This window comes from Polypterus senegalus, chromosome 4 (genome assembly GCF_016835505.1).
Source record: "Polypterus senegalus isolate Bchr_013 chromosome 4, ASM1683550v1, whole genome shotgun sequence".
In the NCBI taxonomy this organism is placed as follows: domain Eukaryota; kingdom Metazoa; phylum Chordata; class Cladistia; order Polypteriformes; family Polypteridae; genus Polypterus; species Polypterus senegalus.
In genome coordinates this window covers 6,783,393-6,808,146 of record NC_053157.1, presented here as the reverse complement: position 1 = coordinate 6,808,146, position 24,754 = coordinate 6,783,393, and the positions used below count along the sequence as shown (strand labels likewise).

General features: G+C 39.7%; 1 protein-coding gene across 1 annotated transcript in view; it reads left to right on the top strand.

Moving 5' to 3' along the window:
• Window positions 1-23,656, top strand: part of smarca5 (SWI/SNF related, matrix associated, actin dependent regulator of chromatin, subfamily a, member 5) — a 59,745-nt gene extending 36,089 nt beyond the window's left edge. The window contains exons 13-24 of the mRNA XM_039750204.1: window positions 246-398; window positions 2,212-2,344; window positions 3,652-3,800; window positions 3,934-4,053; window positions 4,193-4,303; window positions 4,382-4,495; window positions 10,077-10,199; window positions 10,321-10,453; window positions 15,801-15,919; window positions 18,131-18,343; window positions 23,040-23,147; window positions 23,356-23,656. Of these exons, the coding sequence (XP_039606138.1) occupies window positions 246-398; window positions 2,212-2,344; window positions 3,652-3,800; window positions 3,934-4,053; window positions 4,193-4,303; window positions 4,382-4,495; window positions 10,077-10,199; window positions 10,321-10,453; window positions 15,801-15,919; window positions 18,131-18,343; window positions 23,040-23,147; window positions 23,356-23,421 (1,542 nt within the window). The 3' untranslated portion in view covers window positions 23,422-23,656. The remainder of the gene's footprint in view (window positions 1-245; window positions 399-2,211; window positions 2,345-3,651; window positions 3,801-3,933; window positions 4,054-4,192; window positions 4,304-4,381; window positions 4,496-10,076; window positions 10,200-10,320; window positions 10,454-15,800; window positions 15,920-18,130; window positions 18,344-23,039; window positions 23,148-23,355) is intronic.
• Window positions 23,657-24,754: the final 1,098 nt, after the last annotated feature.

Below are 24,754 nucleotides of genomic sequence, written 5' to 3'. Positions count from 1 at the left end.
TCTCTATTGATATTGCATATTTATTTCAGTGTCCGAGCTGTGGATCCTTCACATTTCACAAGTAATTTCACTAGCGTATTAAAGGCTGTTTTTATGCCACAGAGCACCGAGATGAAAACCACGCTACTGATGCTCTCTAAGTGTTGCCAATATTTAAACAAACCTAGTTCTGTGGTACTTCACTAAAGTGCATTTTATGATTAGTTGTCAATGCTTTGTTTTGTTTTTCTGTTTCCTCCTTTAAGAATTCAATCAATGTGTTTAATGCTCCAAATAGTCCTAAATTTCTCTTCATGTTGAGCACGAGGGCAGGTGGTCTTGGTATTAACCTTGCCACAGCAGATGTTGTCATTATCTACGATTCTGACTGGAATCCCCAAGTTGATCTGCAAGCTATGGTAAGCAACCTTTTATATTATACTAAATATAATAGGAAATTTAATGTGGCAATTAGTTGCAGTGAAGATATTTAAACTTGGCTTGCTTTCTGGTTTGAAACCAAAAAGGAAAATGAAGGTTTTGTTCAAAAAGTGCATTTTACTTGGGTAAAACTTTGGCCGTGCTGTTTGATTCACAAGCACATCAATTTCTGGAAAATGTCTGGGCATTGCTCTGTAAGGAAACTTGTGGTTTTGCTTGCTGTTGGTTCAATAAAAATGTTTCTAGTGTTTACATTGAAGATATTCGAATTGAATTAGATATGTACAACTGCAGTAACGTCCAGTTAAAATTCACCATATGTACTGTAATTCTATATTTTAGTTGAAATTACATATACCTGCTATTTTCAAATATTAGAATTCTTTCATATTGACAGCTGTGTAGGAATCGCTGAGATGTAGCTCTGTTGCATACATCGTCAAGTAGATTATACAGTGAAATTGTATTAAGGCTTTTGAAGATTTAAATCGTATGTATTTTGTCTATTCCTACAGGGGTATCTCAAATTTTATTTCTACCCAGTCCAAATTGTTTGATTTGTGAAGTGAAAGTTTGAATTATCCTAATATAATTGTGAGCAGTCAAACTGCATGCATTTTAACACAGCAGTTAGGGGGTTACAGCTGGCTAGAGGAGCAGTGCTTATGCTAAAAAAAAAAAAGCTGCTGCAGTTTTAATTTAGTTTATTCTTTTTTTTTTTTTTTATAAAAAACCCACTTGATTGGGGTGTTATGTAACAAACATGTAAATACCAAACAGTCAACATAATTACAGTAGAAAAGGTATGTTGAATGTCCACTGTTGTACTGATGCAGATTCAGTACACCTCCTTCATATGATATATGTTTTGAAAAAGTCACCATCCGTCACCCTGAAGTCGTGATTGAGATGGTAGAAGTGTATTTTCTTTTTTTCTGTTGCTTCTGCATGAGAGTATAGAATGTCAGTGCCTGATCCACACGATCAACGCCACCCATGGTGTTAGTGTAAGCACACGGCTTGGTGACTTCCACCTTTACCTTGACACAAACATTGACAGTTGCATTTGTGAACAGGGCTTGGGAGCCTAATGTTTGTTTTCCACTTGATCAGTCATTTTACCCTTTTGCAGAGTTAAGCTTCACGTGACCAAATTCAGCAGGGATATTGTGGTGGTTTGGTCATATAATGCCATATGATTTTCACTATTTTGGTGTCAATTTTTTTATGACCAATTTATGTGGTTAACACTAAATCTGACTTTACATTTTTTCATTTAAATGCTAATGGGTGTTTTTGCGTGAGGCCTCAGCCCCCTCATAAATATTGATAAGTTATGAAGAGTGGCAAAATGCATAGAAATATTCCTTTTCTTTATAGCGGAATGTTTTTGCCACTAGATGGCAGCAGAGTACTGTCCACAGTGCTCTTACAGCTTTAACGCTGCACATGCAAACAATGCAGTGTAACCTGAGAGACACTTGGGCTTAACTGTATTTGCATGGAACTCTGAGACCAAGACACTTGGGATTAATGCCAAGGAATGTATTCTGCTTTTAAATGACTTTCTTCCCATGTTACAACTTTGAATACAAGCTGAATATGTGCCCATCTAAAATAAATGTATCTGTAGTAAAGTAAAGGCTTACAGGAAAAACTTGCACAGATGAGATCTGTAACATTTTAGTAGCCAAACAGGACATTTTTGAGTAGTGCAAATTGAGAAGCAATGCATATTAGCTTGCCTACTTGTTTGTGTATGTTTATTTTGAAAAATTTTGTAATGTGCAGGACCGAGCCCACAGAATTGGGCAAAAAAAGCAAGTACGAGTCTTCAGATTTATTACAGACAATACTGTGGAAGAGAGAATAGTCGAAAGAGCAGAAATGAAACTCCGACTGGATTCCATTGTGATTCAGCAAGGTAAGGGTGTGGTTTCATTTTTTCCTTTAAAGAAAAAGACCACTCTCTAAAAACAATTGCAAGTAAACGTTCTTTTTATCCCATTACTGCCTCGTGTTCCATTATTGGAACAACAGTCAGGTAATTTTATACGTTATGTATAATGTAAGAAGTGAATTTGCCTAGTGTTCCAATTTTGGGATGCCACATAACTCGACAATGGAATGCAATCTTTTTTTTTTTCCCCTCTTCAAATTCTTGTTCCTTTATATTTTTCTACGCAACATACAGTACAGGCCAAAAGTTAGGACACACCACCTCATTCAATGTGTTTTGTTTATTTTCATGACCATTTCCAGCACTCCATCACTCTCCTTCTTGATCAAATAGCCCTCACACAGCCTGGTGTGTTTGGGGTCATTGTCCTGTTGAAAAATAAATGATCATCCAACTAACCTGACTTCTGCACAACACAACTGCTGGTCCCAACCCCATTGATAAAGCAAGAAATTCCACTAAATAACCCTGATAAGGCACACCTGTGAAGTGAAAACCATTTCAGGTGACTACCTGTTAAAGCTCATCGAGAGAATGCCAAGAGTGTGCAAAGCAGTAATCAGAGCAAAGGGTGGCGGTTTTGAAGAAACTAGAATATAAAACCGGGGCGGCACGGTGGCGCAGTGGTAGCGCTGCTGCCTCGCAGTTAGGAGACCCGGATTCGCTTCCCGGGTCCTCCCTGCGTGGAGTTTGCATGTTCTCCCGTGTCTGCGTGGGTTTCCTCCGGGCGCTCCGGTTTCCTCCCACAGTCCAAAGACATGCAGGTTAGGTGGATTGGCGATTCTAAATTGGCCCTAGTGTGTGCTTGGTGTGTGTGTGTGTGTGTCCTGTGGTGGGTTGGCACTCTGCCCAGAATTGGTTCCTGCCCTGTGTTGGCTGGAAGTGGCTCCAGCAGACCCCCGTGACCCTGTATTCGGATTCAGCGGGTTAGAAAATGGATGGATGGATAGAATATAAAACATGTTTTCAGTTATTTCACCTTTTTTAAGTACATAACTCCACATGTGTTCATTCATAGTTTTGATGCCTTCAGTGAGAATCTACCAATGTAAATGGTCATGAAAATAAAGAAAACACATTGAATGAGGAGGTGTGTCCATACTTTTGGCCTGTACTGTATGTGAATTTCATGCACAAACGCCTTAGGCATAAATGGGTTAAACTGCTTCCATTTAATGGGAGTACTGTATAACAGTTGATTTTTACTTTTGGAAATACTTAAATTTTTCATAATTGTTGCTCATCGCCATTTTTTTTTTTTCTTCCATTAGGAAGATTAGTTGACCAAAATTTGAACAAACTTGGGAAAGATGAAATGCTGTCCATCATTCGTCATGGTGCTACACATGTGTTTGCATCGAAGGAAAGTGAGATTACGGATGAAGACATTGATGCCATACTTGAAAGAGGAGAAAAGAAGGTAGTTTAGCATATAAAGAATATTGCAATATAGACGAGTGCCTCACTTTTACACTTATGAATTGGTCACTTTCTTCCAAAATATAATGCTGTATCATTTCTCTCTAATTTAAGCACCCTGCTTTGTCTTTCAGACTGCAGAATTAAAAGAAAAACTGGCTAAGATGGGTGAAAGCAATCTAAGAAATTTTACAATGGATACCGAAAACAGTGTGTATAACTTTGAAGGTGAAGACTACAGAGAGAAAAAGAAGGTAAGATGAAAACTTCTATTTGGCGTAGTGGGATTCCAGAGTAAATCTGTCAAATGCTGTCATTACAGGACTTCATATTAATAGGTATTAATTCCTCCATCTATTTGTTGTATTCTTTGTTTTTAATCTTCCCCCACAGATGGCACTTACAGAGTGGATTGAACCACCAAAGCGAGAGAGGAAAGCAAACTATGCAGTTGATGCTTATTTCAGGGAGGCATTACGTGTCAGTGAACCCAAAGTACCTAAGGTATGTGTCAAAAATGTAGCCATTGTATAGACCCTGAAGTCTGTGTAGATTACTAATCTTAATCCTTTTGTTCAACAGGCCCCACGACCCCCAAAGCAACCAAATGTTCAAGATTTCCAGTTCTTCCCTCCACGACTATTTGAGCTGCTGGAAAAAGAAATTCTTTATTACAGAAAAACCATTGGCTACAAGGTATGCTAGATGGAAAGTGTGTTAGGTTAATGTTCAGCACGCTGGAGTGGTGTTCAGGGTTTTATGTATTTTAAGCAAAGGCTTTTTTGAAAATGGTTTAAGTAGTCTTTTTAAGAAAGTCTTAAAACCTAACTGTCTTTTTAATTAAAAATAGACACAGTCCCTCCAGCGTGTCCTGGGTCTTCCCCAGGGCCACTTCCTGGAACACCTCACCAGGGAGGTGTCCAGGAGGCATCCTGATCAGATGCCCGAGCCACTTCCTCTTTCTCCTCTAGATGCGGAGGAGCAGCGGCTCTAATCTGAGCTCCTTCAGAATGACTGAGCTTCTTATCCTGTCTTTAAGGGAAAGACCAGACACCCTGCGGAGGAAACTCATTTCAGCCGCTTGTATTCGCTATTTCGTTCTTTCGGTTACTACCTACACCTCACGACCATAGGTGAGGGTAGGAACGTAGATCGACCGGTAAACTGATAGCTTTACCTTTCAGTTCAGCTCCTTTTTCACCAAGACAGATCGATGCAGAGCCCGCATCACTGTGGATGCCGCACCAATCCACCTGTCTATCTCCCGCTCTATTCTTCCCTCACTTGTGAACAAGACCCCAAGATGCTTGAACTCCTCCACTTGGGGCAGGATCTCTACCCCAACCTTGAAAGGGCTCTCCACCCTTTTCCTGCTGAGGACCATGGTCTCGGATTTGGAGGTGCTGATTCCCATCCCACCGTTTCACACTCGGCTGCGAACTGCTCCAGAGAGAGCTGAAGATCACAGCCTGATGAAGTAAACCGGCCAACATCATCTGCAGAAAAGCTGTGGCCCAATCCTGAGCCCACCAAATCAAAGTGGACACCCTCAACACCCTGGCTGTGCCTAGAAATTCTGTCCATAAAAGTACTGAACGGAATCGGTGACAAAGGGCAGCCCTGGCGGAGTCCAACTCTCGCCGGAAATGGGTTTGACTTGCTACCAGCAATGCAGACCAAGCTCTGACACCGGTTGTACAGGGACTGAACAGCTCTTATCAGGGGGTCCGGTACCCCATACTCCCAGAGCACCCCACACAGGATTCCCAGAGGGAATTTTAGATCACTAGCAGGCTAAATGACTTGCGCAGAGTGAAACTTGTAATCTTGGTATTTAAAATCTAATGCCATAATTACTGGACCACGCTGCCGGCAAATTAAGTGCAAGTCCGTACTGGTCTATTTGACAATATGAACATCCATCCACTTTTTGGACCCACTTTTCCAGGGACATGGGCCACATGGAGTCTATTCCAGCTATCTGGCCCAAGACTACACCTGGACATGGTGCCCGTACATCATAGCATGAACACACACACACACGTACGTACACAGAGGAGCTAGTTTAGCAGCACCAATTCACCTAAACTGCTGGTCTTTGGACTGTGGGAGAAAACATGCAAACTCCACATTAGGAACACCCTGGATTTTTTTATCATCAGATAGTAGAATTACTGCAATGCCATCATGCCACCCTGCAATACTCATGTAGAATTTTGCTGTTGTATGTATTTGAACTATAAATGATTGTAAATGTCTGTTTTTCAGTTTGCCAAATTTCTTGATCCGATTTTATGATTTTCTGAGATTTTTCATGGTTTAACATTTTTGCTCTTGTATACAGAAGTGCAGTATGTTACATTTGGACAGTTATTTGCCATTAGCATGAGCAGGGCGTTATTTTTACTTGAGATGTATGTAAAATGCTAATGTTTCTCCATCTGTCACACAATTCCTCACAAATTAATGGGGCCCAATTTTTGGTTTTACTGAAAAACTAATGGCCTGATATGTTCCGGAGATTCAAAGTGTCTTTCACTAGTATACTAAAAGTTCAGACATTTTCATGCAAGATACTTTTAGTTAGGACACTGATTATTCGAATAACTTTCAACATGAACCTGTATATGTGTATAGTAAAGCGTAGTTGGTAAAATTGCACTGAATGTTGCACTATGGGTAAAAATGCCTCTTTCTTATTCCACTTAGCTTAAAAATGTTCAAGAAAGTGACTTTTAGCCACAACATTGCATTGTACTCTGCCTGGTAATGTCTTATGACAGTTTATAAAAAAAAAAGTTAGATTAGTTGGTGGAATTTAAATGATTACTGGAAGTGCTTTATGATATTAGACACATGTTCTTAATTTATCATTTTGTTTTTACCTGCCTGAATGTGTTCTTGTAACGCTTTTGAAATTTATAAAACAGTATTTAAAGGTTTCGATTTGAATTTATTTTGGTGCCTCCGCTGATTTCCCCCGTGTGTGTGTGTGTGTCTCATGGTGCCGTATGGATTAGTTTCACTCCCTGTGTCAGTGTCTGATCGTGCTGGGCAGTATACTGGTTCATACCGAAAACAGTTTATCTTTGTTATGATATGGATTTTTCTTATACCGCAAAACCGGTTTAAATTGTCTAAACAACATTCAGAACATGACGCAGCGGGAAACTGTTTGAGGGACTTTTTTTTACTGTTACACCGCTAAACACACATGCAACGGAGTACGTGCGTTAGTGGAGGTGTTGCGCGGAGGCGCTCTTTCACTGCTGCACCGCTAAACGGGCATGCAATGGAGTACATGCGGTAGTGGAGGTAGTGCTTTGTGAAAATGGTCAGAACGTTGTGAAACTGAATCTGTAGCAGACAATAAAGTTGAACATGATGACACAGAAGAACTTTTGCCAAAAAAAGGAGTCCCGTCTGTTGTCTGGAGATACTTTGGTTTTAAAAAGTTGGATGTGGACCATTCTGTTCAAATGTGTGAATACTGTTGTACAAGTTGTACTTTTTTTCAATACTGTGTAATGTGCCTAGGTACTGTGTAATTGTGTGACAACATGTTGACTTTATTCTCGTAATTTGTCATTAAACTAGAACATCGTAAACTAAACTTCATCTTAAAATCAATATATTTAATTTACTAGATTTTCTCAAACCCCATCATAAGTTATGTAGTGCATTTAATGCTTTGTGTTAAGTGTTCCCGGAGCCATGTTAATCGCTACGTGCTTCTTAAACTGACTTCCTCTTTGCACTAAGAGGAGGCGCAGGCAGTACACAGAATACATTAATTTCATGATATTCCTGCTCCCTGAACATTTAGAATGCTAGAAGATAAATACTTGATATAATTTTCATGATGAAATACATTAAAGCATGTATTAATCATGTGAGGGGCACGGTGGCGTGGAGGTTTGACTGCATGCCATTTGTATGTTTTTCTGATGGGTTTACTTGGCGTGCTTCAGTTTCTTTTCAAAGTCATGTAGGATGTGGGGTTTTGTTATGCTCTATTAACCCTGCTAGTGTACATATTGCTTGTATTCACCCTGTGATGTGCTGGCACCCCGTCCAGGATTTGCTCCTGCCTCGATTGCTGGGATGGGCACAACCCTGAATGAATGGCATAATTGAACATGTATAACGAAGATTTACAAAACAAAAAAAAAGTTCTGAACACTCCATGGCCTAAGTTTTATAACTAGTTTTAATTTCACAAGACGTTTATCATGTGGTGATTGGTGGGGGTTTGATATGTCAGACAGAGATGGCATGCATGCATACAATAAAGAAACCCCACTCGGAAGAACATCCATTGAATTCTGTGTTTGTGTCTCCGACCACCAGATCACGAACCTAACATTTACACAATATTTAAGTTAAACCCGTGCGATACCCATTCATACATCCAGTTTTTTGGAGCCTCGTCACACCTGCCATAAAGTTCTCTACACTGAATGTACACCTGGGGACCTCTTTCTGCGTGGGAGCAACACGTGCATGTTTAAAACCTGCTTTAATGCATTTCATCCAGAAAATATCAAGTATTTATCTTGGCATTGTAAAGAGCAGGAATATCATGAAGTGAGTGCATTATGTGCGGTGATCGCTAACTGCGTCTCCTCTTAGAGTAGAGGAAGTTAGTTTAAGAAGCGCGTAGCGATTAACAACTGGGCCGGGGAACACTTGACACAAAGCATTTAATGTGCCACATTAACTTATGATGGGGTTTGACAAAATCTAGTAAATGAAACATTGATTTTAGGATGAAGTTTAGTTTACGACATTCTATTTTAACAAAATAAACTGAGAATAAAGTGGAACTGTCGACTTTATTCTTGTCATAGTAGTTTTTTTTTTTTTTTTTTTTTTCTTGTGTCCATTATTTTTTGATTTTTGTTTTTCTTCACTGTAATACACTTCCCTAGGGCTATAGCACAAATAGCATTATAAATGCAAGTTGTTATTATTATTATTTATGTATATATCTTAGCTTGAAGCAAAGTCCATATTAATGCAATTTGCCTAAATGATGGTTCAGTTGGTAAAGATGTTCTCACCAAGTTGCACTTGTTTCGTTTTTATTTTATTTTTAATTGGTGAATATTGCGTAATGCACCTGGGCTTGAAGTCTTGAAATAGTATTACTGGAAGTTACACTATTATTTATTTTATTGTTGTTAATTAGTTGAAATATTATGCAGTTTAATGATAAAGTCGCTTTAACATGTCAGTGGACAGAGATTGTTAACGTTAACACAGTGTAGTTGGTTTACAAAAAATATTTACTATTTATTCCTTTTCTAAGACATGTTCAGTGCAATACAATTTTTGACAAGCACCTCTGGATATTTTCCGAAGTCTAAATGCCTCTTTGGATAGTTGAAAATATGTTGTCAAAATTTTAATTTAAGTTGTTTGCAAAATTTGCTCAATAAAAAGGTTCTAACTGTCGTGCAATGTGATTCCTTCTCTTCATTAGTGCCACCCCCTTGAAAACTATCACTTTAAGGGGCCATGCAAACCTGTATTAATGTTTTCTTGTACAACGCTCATGACAGTGGAATAGGTTATTCTTAGCCAGTCTACTGCAGTAATTGCAGTAGAAAATGTGGTTAACATCCACTCATGCATGGAGAAAAAAATACCGTAGAATACCGTGAAACCGGTATAATTTACAAAAATACCGTGATATAGAATTTTGGTCATACCGCCCAGCACTAGTGTCTGATGACCAATTCACATTGTCGTCACTGTCGCTTCAGTTTCAATTTGTTCTACAGCTGCCTTTACTGCTTTTTGTTCACATGCTTTTCAGTTTATCGGTTGAAGGATTCACCCCACTCCTTAAATATTGATGAGTTTCCATGGATTGGCAAACCTTAGATATTCATTAGTTTTTGTGCAGAAAGTTGATGTTTTATCCAGTAGAGGAAGGGCAGGATACTGTCCTGAGTGTTGTACAGCGTTAAGCCAAATATCCGATCCATAACCACTTGTCTCTACAGAGACACTTGGGCTAACACCAAGGAAGTTAAGATTCTTGTTAAGAAAGCAGTTTTCTGTTTCTTTCAGCTCTGCACCCCAAATTTCCGATGTGTGTGGTGTTGGGTTTTTTTTTTTTTTTTTAATTCCAGACTTTGATTCCTCAAAAATAATCTGGCTTGTGTAAACACATACTTGCTTTCTGTTAATGTCTTGTTTTATCATTCATGTCTTATGAATTTATGAAAACCAAGATAACATGACTAGATCTTACTCTTCAACTGCACAGGTACCACGAAATCCTGACCTACCAAATGCTGCTCAGGTACAAAAAGAGGAACAGAGTAAGATAGATGAAGCAGAGCCTTTAACAGAAGAGGAGCTGGAAGAGAAGGAGAAACTCTTGACGCAGGTGAAAGATTTGTTGACTTTTTTTTTTTTGAATGTCCTAGGTATTTTTGAGTGTGGGTTGTTTTTTTTTTTTTTCTCTACCCCCCCCAACAATATTTATTTATTTTCATCTCCCCCAATAGGGTTTTACTATTTGGAACAAAAGAGATTTCAACCAATTCATCAAAGCCAATGAAAAATGGGGCAGAGATGATATTGAGAATATTGCACGAGAGGTGGAAGGCAAAACTCCAGAGGAAGTTATGGAGTACTCTGGTATGTAGATGACTAATTTGCATTTGAAAGGAATATAATGTTAGTATTTGTGTGTCATGACGGTATTGATGCTAGTTGTTAGGTCAATAAATGTTTGAGGACATCTAGAGGGAAACAAGGCCCTAAATTCCTTTTAAGATAAAGAGCTATATGTGACATCTGCACTGCTGCTTTTTTGGTTCTATTTTTCTAATTTATTTTATTTATTCATATATTTTTAAACTTGTTATGATGATTTTACTTTTTGGGGCAAGGAGAAAACAAAGAATAGTTGTTGTGGTGAATTTTCCTAGAAATTTGTGACTTTGGAGAGAATTTTATCACCAGTAGTGTTTTCTGTAGTTGGAAGATTTGGGGTGCGAAGCACCACTGGAGAATTGACAGCTGCTGCTACAATGGTTATGAATTCTCATTTATAGAACATTTCCCATGTAGTGCTTTACCAATTTTCAAAATTGATGATGTAAAAATTAATATCCATTAGTGATCCCTCGCTACATCGCGCTTCGACTTTCCAGGCTTCACTCCATCGCGGATTTTATATGTAAGCATATCTAAATATATTTCACGGATTTTTTGCTAGTTCGTAGATTTTTGCGGACAGTGGGTCTTTTTATTTATGGTACATGCTTCCTCAGTTGGTTTGCCCAGTTGATTTCCTACAAGGGACGCTATTGACGAATAGCTGAGAAGCTACCCAATCAGAGCACATATTACATATTAAATAAAACTCCTCAATGATATACGATATGCCTCCAACGTGGTGCTTTGCATACTTAAAAGACCGAATAGCGCGTATTGATTTTTGATTGTTTGCGCTTCTCTCTCACTCTCTCTGACATTCTCTGCTCCTGACGGAGAAGGAGTGAGCAGAGGGGCTGTTTCACACACTGGCCTAGAGGATACGGACGCTCCTTTAAAAAATGCTGAAAGACTACCATCACATTGCTCCCTTCCTTGCGGCTGCTTTGTCGGGCGTTGCTTCGCATAATTAAAAGCCCGAACGGCCCTGATGATTTTTGATTGTTTGCTTTTCTCTCTCTCTCTCTCTGACATTCTCTGCTCCTGGTGCTCACTCCTTTGAAGAGGAAGATATGTTTGCATTCTTTTAGTTGTGAGACGGAACTGTCATCTCTGTCTTGTCATGGAGCACAGTTTAAACTTGAAGAGAGAGAGAGAGAACACAAGCCAAATGAGGTTGGAGGGCCTAAATCAGGGGTACCCACGGTTTTTCGGCTTGCAAGCTACTTTTGAGATCATGTATGTGTGTATATACTGTATATACACAAAATGACTATACTTTATAGATAAAATATATGTTGTCGTACCTTGAATAACCTTTATGTCACAATAATTCATTTATGGTCACTACAGTATTTGGATTTAATAATCTTCATGTGGGAAAAGGCTGACTCACATAAATAAGAAGAGCCAAATAATGCAGTCAAGGAGGTAGCTCTTGGAAAGACTTCTTATGCTTAATAATCGAGTGACTCACCCGGAACGATGCCTCAATGTGTCTGTCTTTGCTTTTTAATTCAGCCAAGTGAAAAATGACGGCTGTCCGATTTAACTGTGATTTTTAGTTCCCTCTCCTTTCACTTTCTCAGATCGCTTTTCGGACGGAAGTCAGTCTCGTAGTTTTTATGAACAATTCGAAAGTGCCTTTCCACATTTTCCTCCTTTGGAATAGCAATGATAGATTGACGGATCAGACAAACGCACTTCGATTGTGACATTGTGAGATAAAAAAATCCTCTTCCAATTCCACATCCAGCCCATACCCTTCCTAAACAATTTTTTTTTTTTTTAAATCCCTTCTTTAGTCAGTATAAATTGGAAGGCTAACTAGATCACAGCCGGAGTTTTGCGGTAGCTCACGCGTTTAATCGTGCATGCGGGATGACTAGTGTGTTAGAAGAAAAGAGATCTCAGACTGGCCGCCCTGTATGTCAATCAAGTGGCAAATGCCATAGGGAGGATAGACGATAGATGATAATGTTTTAAACTTTTTTTTTTAATACAACTTGATCTATCTGCACTACCTTTGCAATCTACCGGCCAATCGCGATCAATGTCTTGGGCACCCGTGCCCTACACGCAGGGCTGGATGCAAATTGGGTCACTCCCAGGATGGAGCAATTGCAGGTTAAGGGTCTTGCTCAAGGGCCCAGCGGAGTAGAGTAACTTTTGCCGTTCACAGGATTTGAACTGGCAACCTTCTAATTATCAGTGCAGATTCCTAGCCTCCGGGCCACCCATCCTGGCTACAGTTTTTTTTTTTTTTTTTTTTTTAAATACTTTACCTTCATTCATACCCGATTTAAAATGAAGGTGCTAGTTCAATCCATACGCTTCGGCAATTTCAGATTTGGTTTCTAAGCTGAGAAACCTCAGCAACAAGATGTTTTGTCTCTGATAATTTGAAATTGCAAGTTAGCATTACCCAATAAATAGAAAAGTGTGTTAGTATGCTGTAATTTATGACATAATGGCTGCTGGTGCACCTCAAAGTAGGGATAAATTCAGGTACTCTATTTGGTAATTTGTAAGTCATATTTTTATTATTTGGTCTTATTTATTCGGAGAAGCCTAATTGAAAATTTCTTTGTGTTAACTTTTTTTATTATGTATAATATACATATGATAGTGTGTTTCATTTTCTAAGGCAAAAAATAAAATGTAAAATTTTTGCAGGCTTTGCTTACACCCCGAGTCTGTGATATAAAAGATATATATGCCAAATTTCAAGAAGATTGGATGATATTTAGAGGTTGCACACTTTGATCAGTTTTGTAAAAGTAGGCAAAAAATATGATTTTTCAATGTCAATTACTTTTATTGGGAAAACTAGAAATCACAAACTTGAAATAATAAAACTAGACACTAAGAGTAATAGGTAGGTTGCAAAACATGTGTGTTAGTAATCAACTTTGAACGATACAATCCCTTCTTTTGTTTGCTTGGTGACGACTTTTCTGTGATGCTTGACTACCCTTAAAAAGAATTGTTTTTGTTGTTCGTCCCTGACTTATTAGTTAAACTTCTTTATCAGAACAATTCCTCTTTCTGTGGTATCATTGACCAGCTTAAGAGCGTTCACATGGCTTCTTAGAGAATCACTGCAATATTCTGTCACGTTGTGGATCCCAAACAATTCGGAAAACGTCTTTGTTTTATTAGTAAAAAAAATGGCTCCGGTCTTTTCCTTCAAAAACTAGGTTTTTACTCTCTAATTTCATTTCCTTTTTCTTTGCAGGTTTGGGTTCTAAATTTTTAGTCATATTTTCCTTTTCAGCCTGAGTAATGCGTTCGTCCAAAAAAGCCAATCCTACGTTTGTTTCTGACAGATACCAAAGGTGTCTCTTAGCAACTGTGAGATCACTTTTTTTGACGTCTGCATCTGGGTAAGTGCTCAGAAGCTGTAGCATATCCAAATCATTCTTTGGAGCCCATCGACTTACAAATGCCTCGTGCCAAAAGCGAACATATGAGGCTGACAAAATGTGCAACCCATTTCATTCCTTTCAATTCTTGTTGAGGAATATTCAACTGTTTAGTGAAGAGGACAATTTTAAGTACGCATATTGCCTTTGCCATCCACCTTGCTTGATGCAGAGCCCCTGGGATCCTGAAACTGAAGTCGTTGTTAGACCAACCTCCTAGGTACACTGTAATAAAAGTGATCAATGTGTGCAACCCCTAAATATTATTCAATCTTCTTGAAATTTGGCATATATATCTTTTACATCACTGAGACTCTGGGCATAAGCAAAGTCATATGAAAATCACATCTTTGGAAAAATGAAACACCCTATAGTGTGTGTGTGTGTGTGTGTGTGTGTATAAAAGTTTTTTTTTAATGTTAGTCTGTCACGTGCTTGCTCATGAACCACGGAGGCCACAACTTTGATCTTGACCTTGATCAAAAGCTTATGAAGAGAGTGGTGGTTAAACATAATTTGGGGTAGCGGCAACCTCCACCAAGTCTATTGGGAAGTCTCTCTTATGGCAAGCCACTCAAGATGCTTATCTGAAAGAATGTTAAAAGACCAGAGACATCTACTGACTCTCAAGTGCATTGCTAAGGTTGCTCATAGAACATCTGTTCAACATCCACTATGGGAAACAGAATGCACGTGTGACAAAGACTGATACTCGTAAGTGCCTGCTGAAAACTGACCTGGACTCCTGTCCTCATAGGATCACTATGATGGCAAAATACAGTATTAGATTAGGTAAACTTTATTATTCCCAAGTGAAAATTTTAGATACATACTACACGCTGATTGCACAAAAGAACTCCAAAGGCGACCTTTCAGGAGTGTCAGGCCAAACAGGGGAGGTGTTCCTTTGATGAACAATGAGCGGTAAGCCTGTATGTTGAGCCACTGAGCGGCTGGCTAATCCTATGGCCCATTAACGTTCTACACATACTCCACAAAGCAGAATGTAACAGTTACAACAATTAGAAATGTATGCCAAGAAATGACGAGACCATCAAATACTTGCAACTTCTGGCCATATGTGAGCGTTGCTATTACCTCCCTACACCAAAGTTTGGCATTCTTAAAACAAGAATGTGTGGTCAAAAAAGGATATGCTCATCTTGCTCCAAATGAACCAACTTTGAGGACTGTTTCCTAGGTAATGTTAATAATAAATGATAAAGTTCAATTTTGTGTTGCCCAGTTTAGCACTATGCAACAAGGAGTGATTACCATAACCATTAAGGAACTAATTGAATACACTAATATGTGTATGAATAACCGTACATAAAGGCTATTGCCATCACAGAATTATAATGGAAAGAGTGGTGCCCCCTGCTGCTAGATCAGGTCTTTTTGGGGAAACAGTTTGTGTAACACATTTGTGTAAAGCCAATATTGCATAGTGATGAAATAGCTCGGACTTGGGCCGTAGGGTTTAGTCTCTGCCTGTGTGGTATTGGGTATATTTTTTAAATAAATGTGCCCTGCCAGCAGGTCTCTATGTTGTGAGAGATGCTGGCAGACCATGCTCGGTGAGTCATTTTAGGGATTGGATCTTCTTTCGGCTGCTCCCGTTAGGATCATCTACTTGCATACCTTTCTGTCCTCATCATCTCGTTCAGTTACGCCCATCACCTGCATGTCCTCTCTCACCACATCCATAAAACTTCTCTTAGGTCTTCCTCTTTTTCTCTTGCCTGGATAGATGGGTGAATATTTCTTTACAAAACTAAATTAAAGTTTGTTTGATATCAAACCTGAAGCGTGGAGTTTTGTGTGGTGGTTTTTTTTTTTTTGTCCCTCCCATCGGTGATTTTTATTCGTTCTGAACTTGTAAAACTGTGTTCCTTTTGTAGCGGTTTTCTGGGAAAGATGTAATGAACTCCAGGATATTGAGAAGATAATGGCACAGATTGAAAGAGGGGAAGCTCGAATCCAAAGGCGAATCAGCATTAAAAAGGCACTTGACACAAAGGTGACTACTTTTTATTTATTTATTTATTTTGTCTTTTTAACACTTGCCTCATTAAAAATCTCACTGATAGGTCAATAAGAGTCATGTTGCAAATTCTGCTAGTTTGAAAAGTAACTTAAAACCAGTAAGGGGGAACTGATTAGTAAGTCTTCATTTGAGACTCTCTATGGTCCGTATATTGACTATTAGGGTTTTTTTCCCCCATCTGGAGGCTGGAATACTTAACCGCCATAGTGTCCAAGTATTGCTTGTTGGGGGGGCATCAGAAAGGGGCATGAAAAAAACCAAAGGTGGGGAGTGATTTAATATGTTCAGTTGTGCGGAGATGAAGCAATACAAGTATGAACTTGAACATTTAAATCTGACTAGCCAACCTGCGGTGTACCATATGCCGCATAATCAGGTCGGTTTTTTAATGATTTTTAAGCACAGGGAGAAAATTTACATTTGAAAAATCGGTAATGTAATAAATCTGCAAGAAAAGCAACTTTGTAACAATGCACAGAACGAACCAACACACAATCGTCCGTGACTGAAAACTGGTGGACCGTCATCGCGCCTTCTCCTGCCAGATGGAAGGATGGGGGTGCACAGCGCTCAGTGTGGAACGGCAGGAGAGGAGGACGTCCATTCTGCTCCCTCCGTCATGCTAGTCTGCTGATTTCTCGTTCAGTATGCACTGCCCGCTCATGTGCCCACCTCCAACTCGTCACTTGAGGAGTCGTCGTCTTTGCACAGTCCAGATGCACCAGTGACTCACGTAGACTTCATTGTTCTGTGCGGTTTTCGCTGCTTTTCTATATATAATCCACCAAGACACCCGACCACGGTGGTAGCGAGTTGGGAGGGGGGTGTGCACAAAGGGTAGGGACGCAACCAGTGGCAGTGTATGAGTCGCACTTAATGGGAATTCCACGGTTTGCAGCCCGAATGGGGTTCAACGGCTTACCCATGCCTCTCTGCGGCGGGTAGACACACGCTCAATCTCATGCATAATTACTTATTGAGTGCTAAACACTTCTGGAAAGACGCGGTTGTCTAAAACGGGTTGGTGTGAGAATACAACAGTAAGCGAATGAAAAGATGGAACTCTGGAGAGATCAACATATAATTGTCCGTGAGTGGAGAAGACGCATTTTTGTCGCGGATGCGAATTGCTGTATGTAGCGTGTAAAACAGTTTGCTATGGTGCACGCAGTCGTGCGTCGTAACCGAAAACTCGGTTTTTAAAGACTGCTTACTTCATTGTGTTTTAACCTCAGTTGTAAAGGACTGTTTTAAGGATCCCATGGGATACCCCTCGCAAACCGTTTTACGCGCTGCATATGGCGACTCACCTCCGTGAGAAACATGCCTCTATGAACAGTCAGGGTGGCTCCACGACAGACGAATATAAATGACGCCGTTCCTTCTGTGCCGTCGCGTCCAAATTGGTGGGCGTGGCTCTTTGAGTTGTCGTCTTATCCAATGGTCTTGGAGTTGGTGGGCGTGGCTCCTCCCTGCATGCGCCATAGGTGTCTTACTTGTTGGCAGCTTAGTGAATCCACGCCCCTTCCGGCGTGCTTTCCATGGGTTGTCTTGCCTTAGAATTATTATTTATATATAGATAGATAGATATATTATAAATTTCACACATGTGATTCCTAATGGGCACAAGTGATAGAGGTTGTATAGATGATCCCAAAATGTGGCCTCAACCAAAAGGAGAACTTGTATTTAAATGGTGCTATTCCTGGATGCAGAATACTGGAATCCTACACCCAGTGTATACGTTCCATACTTTCCCCCTGTCTTGTGGTGTTGTGTGTGTGTTTTTTTTTTTTGGCTGCCAACTTTCCTCCTATGTAATGAAGAGATTAATCTGAAATGAGTCAGACCTGAAGTTGATTGGCATCCTGTGTAGAGTTGTCTTCTGCCTTTTGCCCTATGCTGCCAGGATAGGCTCACCGGGGGCCAGATTTTGAATTTGGTTAAGGGGGTCTTAGAATGTGATGCTATTTGTGAATAACTAAACCAAACTGAGTGGCCTTTACTCATCTTGTGAGGTCCGACTTGGTGTGTGATTACTGCATTGGATGTTGAGGACCGCCGTATTAAAGCATGAGATTGTGAGAGTCCTGATATTTTATTTGATGCTTAATACACCTCATTTATTATGTTTAGCATTCCAGTGATTTTTGTTGTTTTTTTTTTTTTTCCTTTTTCTTTTAGATTGGCCGATACAAGGCCCCATTCCACCAACTGAGAATATCCTATGGCACTAACAAAGGAAAAAATTACACAGAGGAAGAGGACAGATTCTTAATATGCATGCTTCACAAGCTGGGCTTTGATAAAGAGAGTGTTTATGATGAGTTGAGGCAGTGCATTCGTAATTCGCCACAATTCAGATTTGACTGGTTCCTCAAGTCCAGGACAGCAATGGTAAGTATGATATTCTTCATACTAAAGCCAAATAGCCGGCATCTATAGTTTGTGTTTGGGTAGTAGTATTCATTTACACTAGCGTTTTATCGCTTGATCAGATCACCTGTGATGTGCACCTAACATGAAAGGTACCAATAAAATCTCTTAGGTTCTTAATGGGGGACAGGAAGAAATATCAAAATCCGCTATATAACTGATCTCTTATCCGTCTTTCTTTGTATTGTACCCAGGGCACTTCAACTGGCAGGCTGCTAACTGATAGGATCTTATTTTCATTCCTTTTAATAACCCAGTTCAGCATCAGCCGAAAATCAGATAAGTTGCCCTTTGTGCCCCTTTGGGACTGCAGCTAGTAGGTCACGTCGCAGTTCACACTACAGTTTGGATGATACAGTTCAAACAAATGAGATTTTAAGCAATAAAAAATTCAACAGCCTAAAGCTAGCTTTCTTTTCATTGATTTTGAACAGATAGCAGTAAAAGTTGCTATCCACCAACCCCTGAGGTAGTTTAGCTGATAGCCTACAGTCTGCAGTATATTGAGCAGTAAATGCATAACACACTCATAGTTGGCAGCTTTGGTGACATCCTTATAAAGAATTAAAACTTTTTCATGTATTATTGCAGTTTTTCAAATCCCACTTGGCGCTGATAAAGTAGATGGTCACTCTGAGATGGCTTTTGGTTTGCATGAGAGGTCCATCCATCAGCTGTTAATATTTCAGCAGGTGCAATGGACAACTTGTGTTCAATCGCCTCTTCTGTACACTGGTAAAGTGCAGGGACTAGTGATTGGCACATGGGATGACATGTTTTAACAAGGCTCGAACACTTGATAAATACTTGAAGCCGGAGTCTTCTACCACTGCATATGACCGCATAGCTGATGAAATGTAAATGCCTGCAGTCGCATCTAGAGGCTGCTTAAAAATACTGGGGACTAGTTGTTGGACTCCTGTTAACAATCAACAAAACCCATCTCCAGTGATTGGGACATCTGGGCGATGACATCGAATATACGTTAGCACAGGGGTTTCCAAGCCAAAATGGCAGAGAGATCCTCATGTGTTTTTTAACGTTTATTCTCATAGCTTATTTCAACCCAACAACAACAACATTTATTTATATAGCACATTTTCATACAAACAGTAGCTCAAAGTGCTTTACATATTAAAGAATAGAAAAATGAAAGACATTATAAAAAAATAAATCAACATTAACATCGAATAAGAGTAAGGTTCAATGGCCAGGGGGGACAGAAAAAACAAAAAAACTCCAGACGGCTGGAGAAAAAATAAAACCCAAACAAACTGAATAAGCTGTTGGTGTCCACAACTCACATTTTGCATTAAAATGTCACAAAAAATATTGAGTTTGCATACAGACATACACTAGAAAATACCTGTAAGTGCATTTTGTATCTCACACTATTGCATTAAAACATGAATGCTGTCAAAATAAAACAATGCAATTTCAAATACACAGATATGACTTCTTCATTTGTCATTTTGTCACTTTATTCACATGTCCAGTTGCATGTGTGATGTGTTTTTTAGTTTGCCAGATGACTGGCACTGAGGTGTGAGTGGAGCCACTCAGGTTCACTCTTCTGGAGTCATTTAAATGTTCGTCTGTCATTCTTTGTTCTGAAATTTAATTTTGTGACATTCACGTCAGACTCGCAGAGGTATGGAGTCCCAAACAATGCAGTCATTTTCAGAGCTGCTTGGTGAAGATTCATATTGTTATTTGGCTCTACTAAGCTCCAGAAATGCTGTTGAGACTTTAACTGCACATTATTTTGAAGGTTTACTAATATATAAAATCCAATGTCTGTCTGTATGTCTGTCCACTTTTAACGAGAGAACTACTTAATGGATTTAGATCAAGTTTTTTTTTTTTTTTCAATAGTTTGCTTGAACATTCCGGTTGACTTTGCGACTTCTCTCATTTTGCTATGTATCAGAGTTCGCTTGTGGTAAGGATTTATTTCCGTGAATCCGAGAAACACTCAGCAGTCCTCACTCACTCACTCAACCCACCAGCTTCAGGGCGCGTTCCTTAACTCTGCTTACCTAACGAATGAGAGAATAATTGAATTCAACTTTGTTTGATATTTAAAATAGTGTTACTTAGGTCTTGATGAGTTTGACTCTAGATATTCTCTTGTGCCACATTGAAAAGATTGCAATTCAGATTGTGGATCGTGATATGATTTTTTGGAAAGATCGCCCGCCCCTAATTTGACTAATCAAGTTTTCAAATTTCTGTAGGATTCATTAACTCTTTGGCGAGCTACTTGGAAAGGGGTTGCAAGCTACTGGTAGCTCACGAACGACGTGTTTCCACACACATACTTTACAGCACTGACGCACCGTCCTCGTCTGACCTGCAACTCGGACCCCATATCGTAATTCACTGAGAACCCAAAATGTTCTCACATATCTGATTTAAAAGAAGAAGGCGGCTCTCCCAGCTGAGCTGTGGTGTTTTACACTCGCCATAGTGTGACCAATTTCATGAGATGCCAGCCAGCTTGTGGCTAAACTTTAATAAAGGCTTACATTTTAAGGTTTCCGTGTGGAACTTGCGCTTGTAAGTTTTGGTTCTGCATTATGTTAATCAGTCTTTGCACATTCACCTCATGTTCTCTGTACAAATTCATGGCTGTTCAGTACGAATACGTGTACTGTTACAGCCCTAGCAGCTAGACGAGGAATGGTCAATCAGCACTCTGTTATGCTAGTAATTAATAACTGGACAGACAGTTTAAACTCTGTTTGCATAATAACCAATAACAGCAAATATAAGCAATGCAAAGAATTATACAACCGGGGTTCATGGATCACTGAAATGTTCTTGTATTTAAATATCAAACATGGTAGCACAGTGCCCAGTCTTTTTGAGTTTAAAGCATTTCCTGTTGTATAACAAGACTACGAACATTTCAAGAACCGGCCATTCAGCCCAACAAAAACTTACCTGTCTCGTCCACTTAATCCCTCCAAAATGAATTCAAGTCGAGTTTTGAACGTCCCCAAAGTCCTACTGCCTACCACACTACTTGGTCACTTATTACAAGCGTCTGTGGTGCTTCCCAGTGTTTGGCTGAAATTTTACAACTAAGTTTCCTACTGTGTTGTTTTATGACATAAAGAAATGAAACCGCTACCCACCTAGTTTCATGGGGCACAAGTGATTCTTTAAAGCAGCACATGTGGTGAATAGATGTTTTATTTTGTCCTTTTTCCTGTTAAAGGACACTTTAATTGCCCCTCATTTGCACTTTTTGACGCTGCTTTCTATGACCTGGACTGTGTCACTCGAGGATTTTCAGGCCAGAGCCTTCATCGGGTTTCCTTGCCCAAGTGTACAGGCAGCGTCAATTCTGAATTGGCTTTTTATTTAACTCCAGTTTTTGATTAGTTTCCAAACCTTTTCTGCTCACATGTTTTCTCTTTGTTGTGGTGGGCTATGGGGTGTAGGCTGATGGCAATTTTTTTCCTCCATTTAAAGTTAAATTTACAACTCGGCGTGCAGAAGAAGGGGTCTGAAGAATTTTTCAACCCACTGTATTATTTTTTACCGACTTGACTGCTGTCATCGGTGACAAGTTTAAATCCAGTGGACCAAAATGTTGCTTCCAGCAGATTGAAGTTGACTATGCACAACTAAGAGGGAGACTGTTCAGAGGCCAACATGACTCTAGAAACGAGTGCAGTGAAATTCTTAATTGTTTAGATATGGCGCCTTAATATCTTTGCAAAAGTAGAAATAATATACAGTAACTAGCAAGGGGAACTCTCCAAACGCACACATGAGACCTTCTGGCCTAATAATAAATTAATCTTTACATTTAGATAGTGATTTTTCTCACTACTCAAACTGCTTAGTGAATGGAGAGCCACTTCAGCCACTACTAATGTGTAGCATCCACATGGATGATGTAATGGCAGCCATTTTTGCACTGATATGCTCACAGCACATGAGCTATTAGGCGGTAAAGTGGTGACAGATAGTTAGCCAGTTAGAGAAAGGGGATGATTAGGTGGCCAAAATAATTAGGCCATGGAGGGCAATTTAACCAGGACATCAGGATACACCCTGCTCTTTACGACGGATGTCTAGGGATCTTTAATGACCAGAGAGTCGGAACCCCGGTTTTTACATCTCATCAGATGGACAGCCCCATTTTTACAGTATCACTGCACTGGGACATTAGGATCCACACACAGACCACAGGGTAAGTGCCCTCTTGCTGGCATTGCCAACACCTCTTCCAGCAGCAACCCAAGCTTTTTGTGGCTGGTCTCCCATCCAAATACTGGCCAGGCCCAGACATGCTTAGCTTCAGGTGGGTGACTTCTGAAGTGCGGGTGGTATGGCAGTCATAATACAGCTGCTGCTGTCTTAATAATGGGCTCTTGTGGATCCAGCGAGTGGTCCAATCAACCCAGTGGTGCAACAGCTTTACATTTACATGATTTGAATGTCCTGCTCAATGTGCAATATGTCGCCACTCTTTGTAACCTGCATAAACTCCTAGTGAAATGGGTCTTGGACTTTACAGTTCCTAAAACCACCCAAAGCCAAAGAGCCATTTTGATGCCTTCACACTGCCCCATGAACCAAACCATAATGAATGTGCTTTTGTGTCCTGCACTTTTTGATCCTATTTCTCAATACAATTTAGGAACTGCAGAGACGCTGCAACACCTTAATCACCCTTATTGAGCGGGAGAACATGGAGCTGGAGGAGAAGGAGAAAGCAGAGAAGAAGAAACGAGGACCAAGACCTTCTGTGAGTTTTTCTCTAACTGTTTTGCTTTCTTTGTTCACTTTATAAACTAGTCTGCCAAGTAGGGGGGAGGTCTTTGCAGATGTAACTCTGTGCGTCATTGGACAAGCCTGTTTTTGGGCCCTTTGTGACAGTTTATATTAAGATGCTTCAATTCTTTTCTTTTTGGTCTGTTATTGATCTCTTTCACTTTCTGTCTTTCTCTGAAAAGATTCAGAAACGCAAATCAGATGCAAACCCAGATGGCCGCGGAAGGAAGAAAAAGTTGAAGCTGTGAGGCTGACCGTTTCTACTTCCCCTAGACGTTCCACAGTAGTTTGTCTTGTCTTCTCTTACGGGTTGTAATGTACTGTATAAACTAAACTAGCAGTTTCAACTCATAATTTGCATCTGTGTACTGTACTAGGAGAGTAGGCTTTTAATTCAGGTAAAACTTCTTCTTAGTGATTTACAAAATACTACAGCTGTGCTGAACCTTTTTTGTTTTGTTTTGTTTTTTTTTTTTTAATCATTTAACACTTCAGGTAATAAATTTTATTTATGTCTTGTTACTCAAGAGTTTACTTTTTATAAATAAATCCTGCCTGAACCAGAAACTGCTGGGTCCTTTTTGCTAAATGTGCTCAGGGCCGTATCCAGCAGGGGGGCGCACACTCCCTGGGAGTGGGTTCATTAGTGATTGTGGCGTGTTACTTAACCAGAATCTGTATAGATATAAAGAAAGGGCGATACAGCGGTTGTATTATGTTATGCCAAAGAAAAATACACTTCTGTTTAATGTCGGCTTACACTGCAGATACAAACTCAAAGGACACTCTTGACAAAGCCGGATACTGGAGTGGGGTCCCAAGAAGTAGGGTTCGTCAACTTCAGCAGTGCGGAAGGCATTTTGAGTACTTTGAGTCCATCCATCCATAGATGAGTTTCATATTCAGGGCAATTATCAGAGCTTTTATACTTTATCTACAGTTGAAGGTTCCCCAAAGTACGAGAGTGCAGGCCCCAGTCATGGGTACAATCTTCTGCTGGCATAGCATGAATAGAAATCGTGCTGAGCGTTCAACCACTCGGCACACTTGCTCTTCTTTACTAGCCTGCTGGAGTCATTCCCACTCGTCTTTGTCACGTTACGTGCATAGTTTGGGTTTTGAATAAAATCAGAGAAACTTCACAGATCACAGTGACATACTTTTGACGTGCAGTGGTGTGAAAAACTATTTGCCCCCTTCCTGATTTCTTATTCTTTTGCATGTTTGTCACACAAAATGTTTCTGATCATCAAACACATTTAACCATAAGTCAAATATAATACAAGTAAACACAAAATGCAGTTTTTAAATGATGGTTTTTATTATTTAGGGAGAAAAAAAATCCAAACCTACATGGCCCTGTGTGAAAAAGTAATTGCCCCTGAACCTAATAACTGGTTGTGCCACCCTTAGCAGCAATAACTGCAATCAAGCGTTTGCGATAACTTGCAATGAGTCTTTTACAGTGGATTTTGGCCCACTCATCTTTGCAGAATTGTTGTAATTCAGCTTTATTTGAGGGTTTTCTAGCATGAACCGCCTTTTTAAGGTCATGCCATAGCATCTCAATTGGATTGAGGT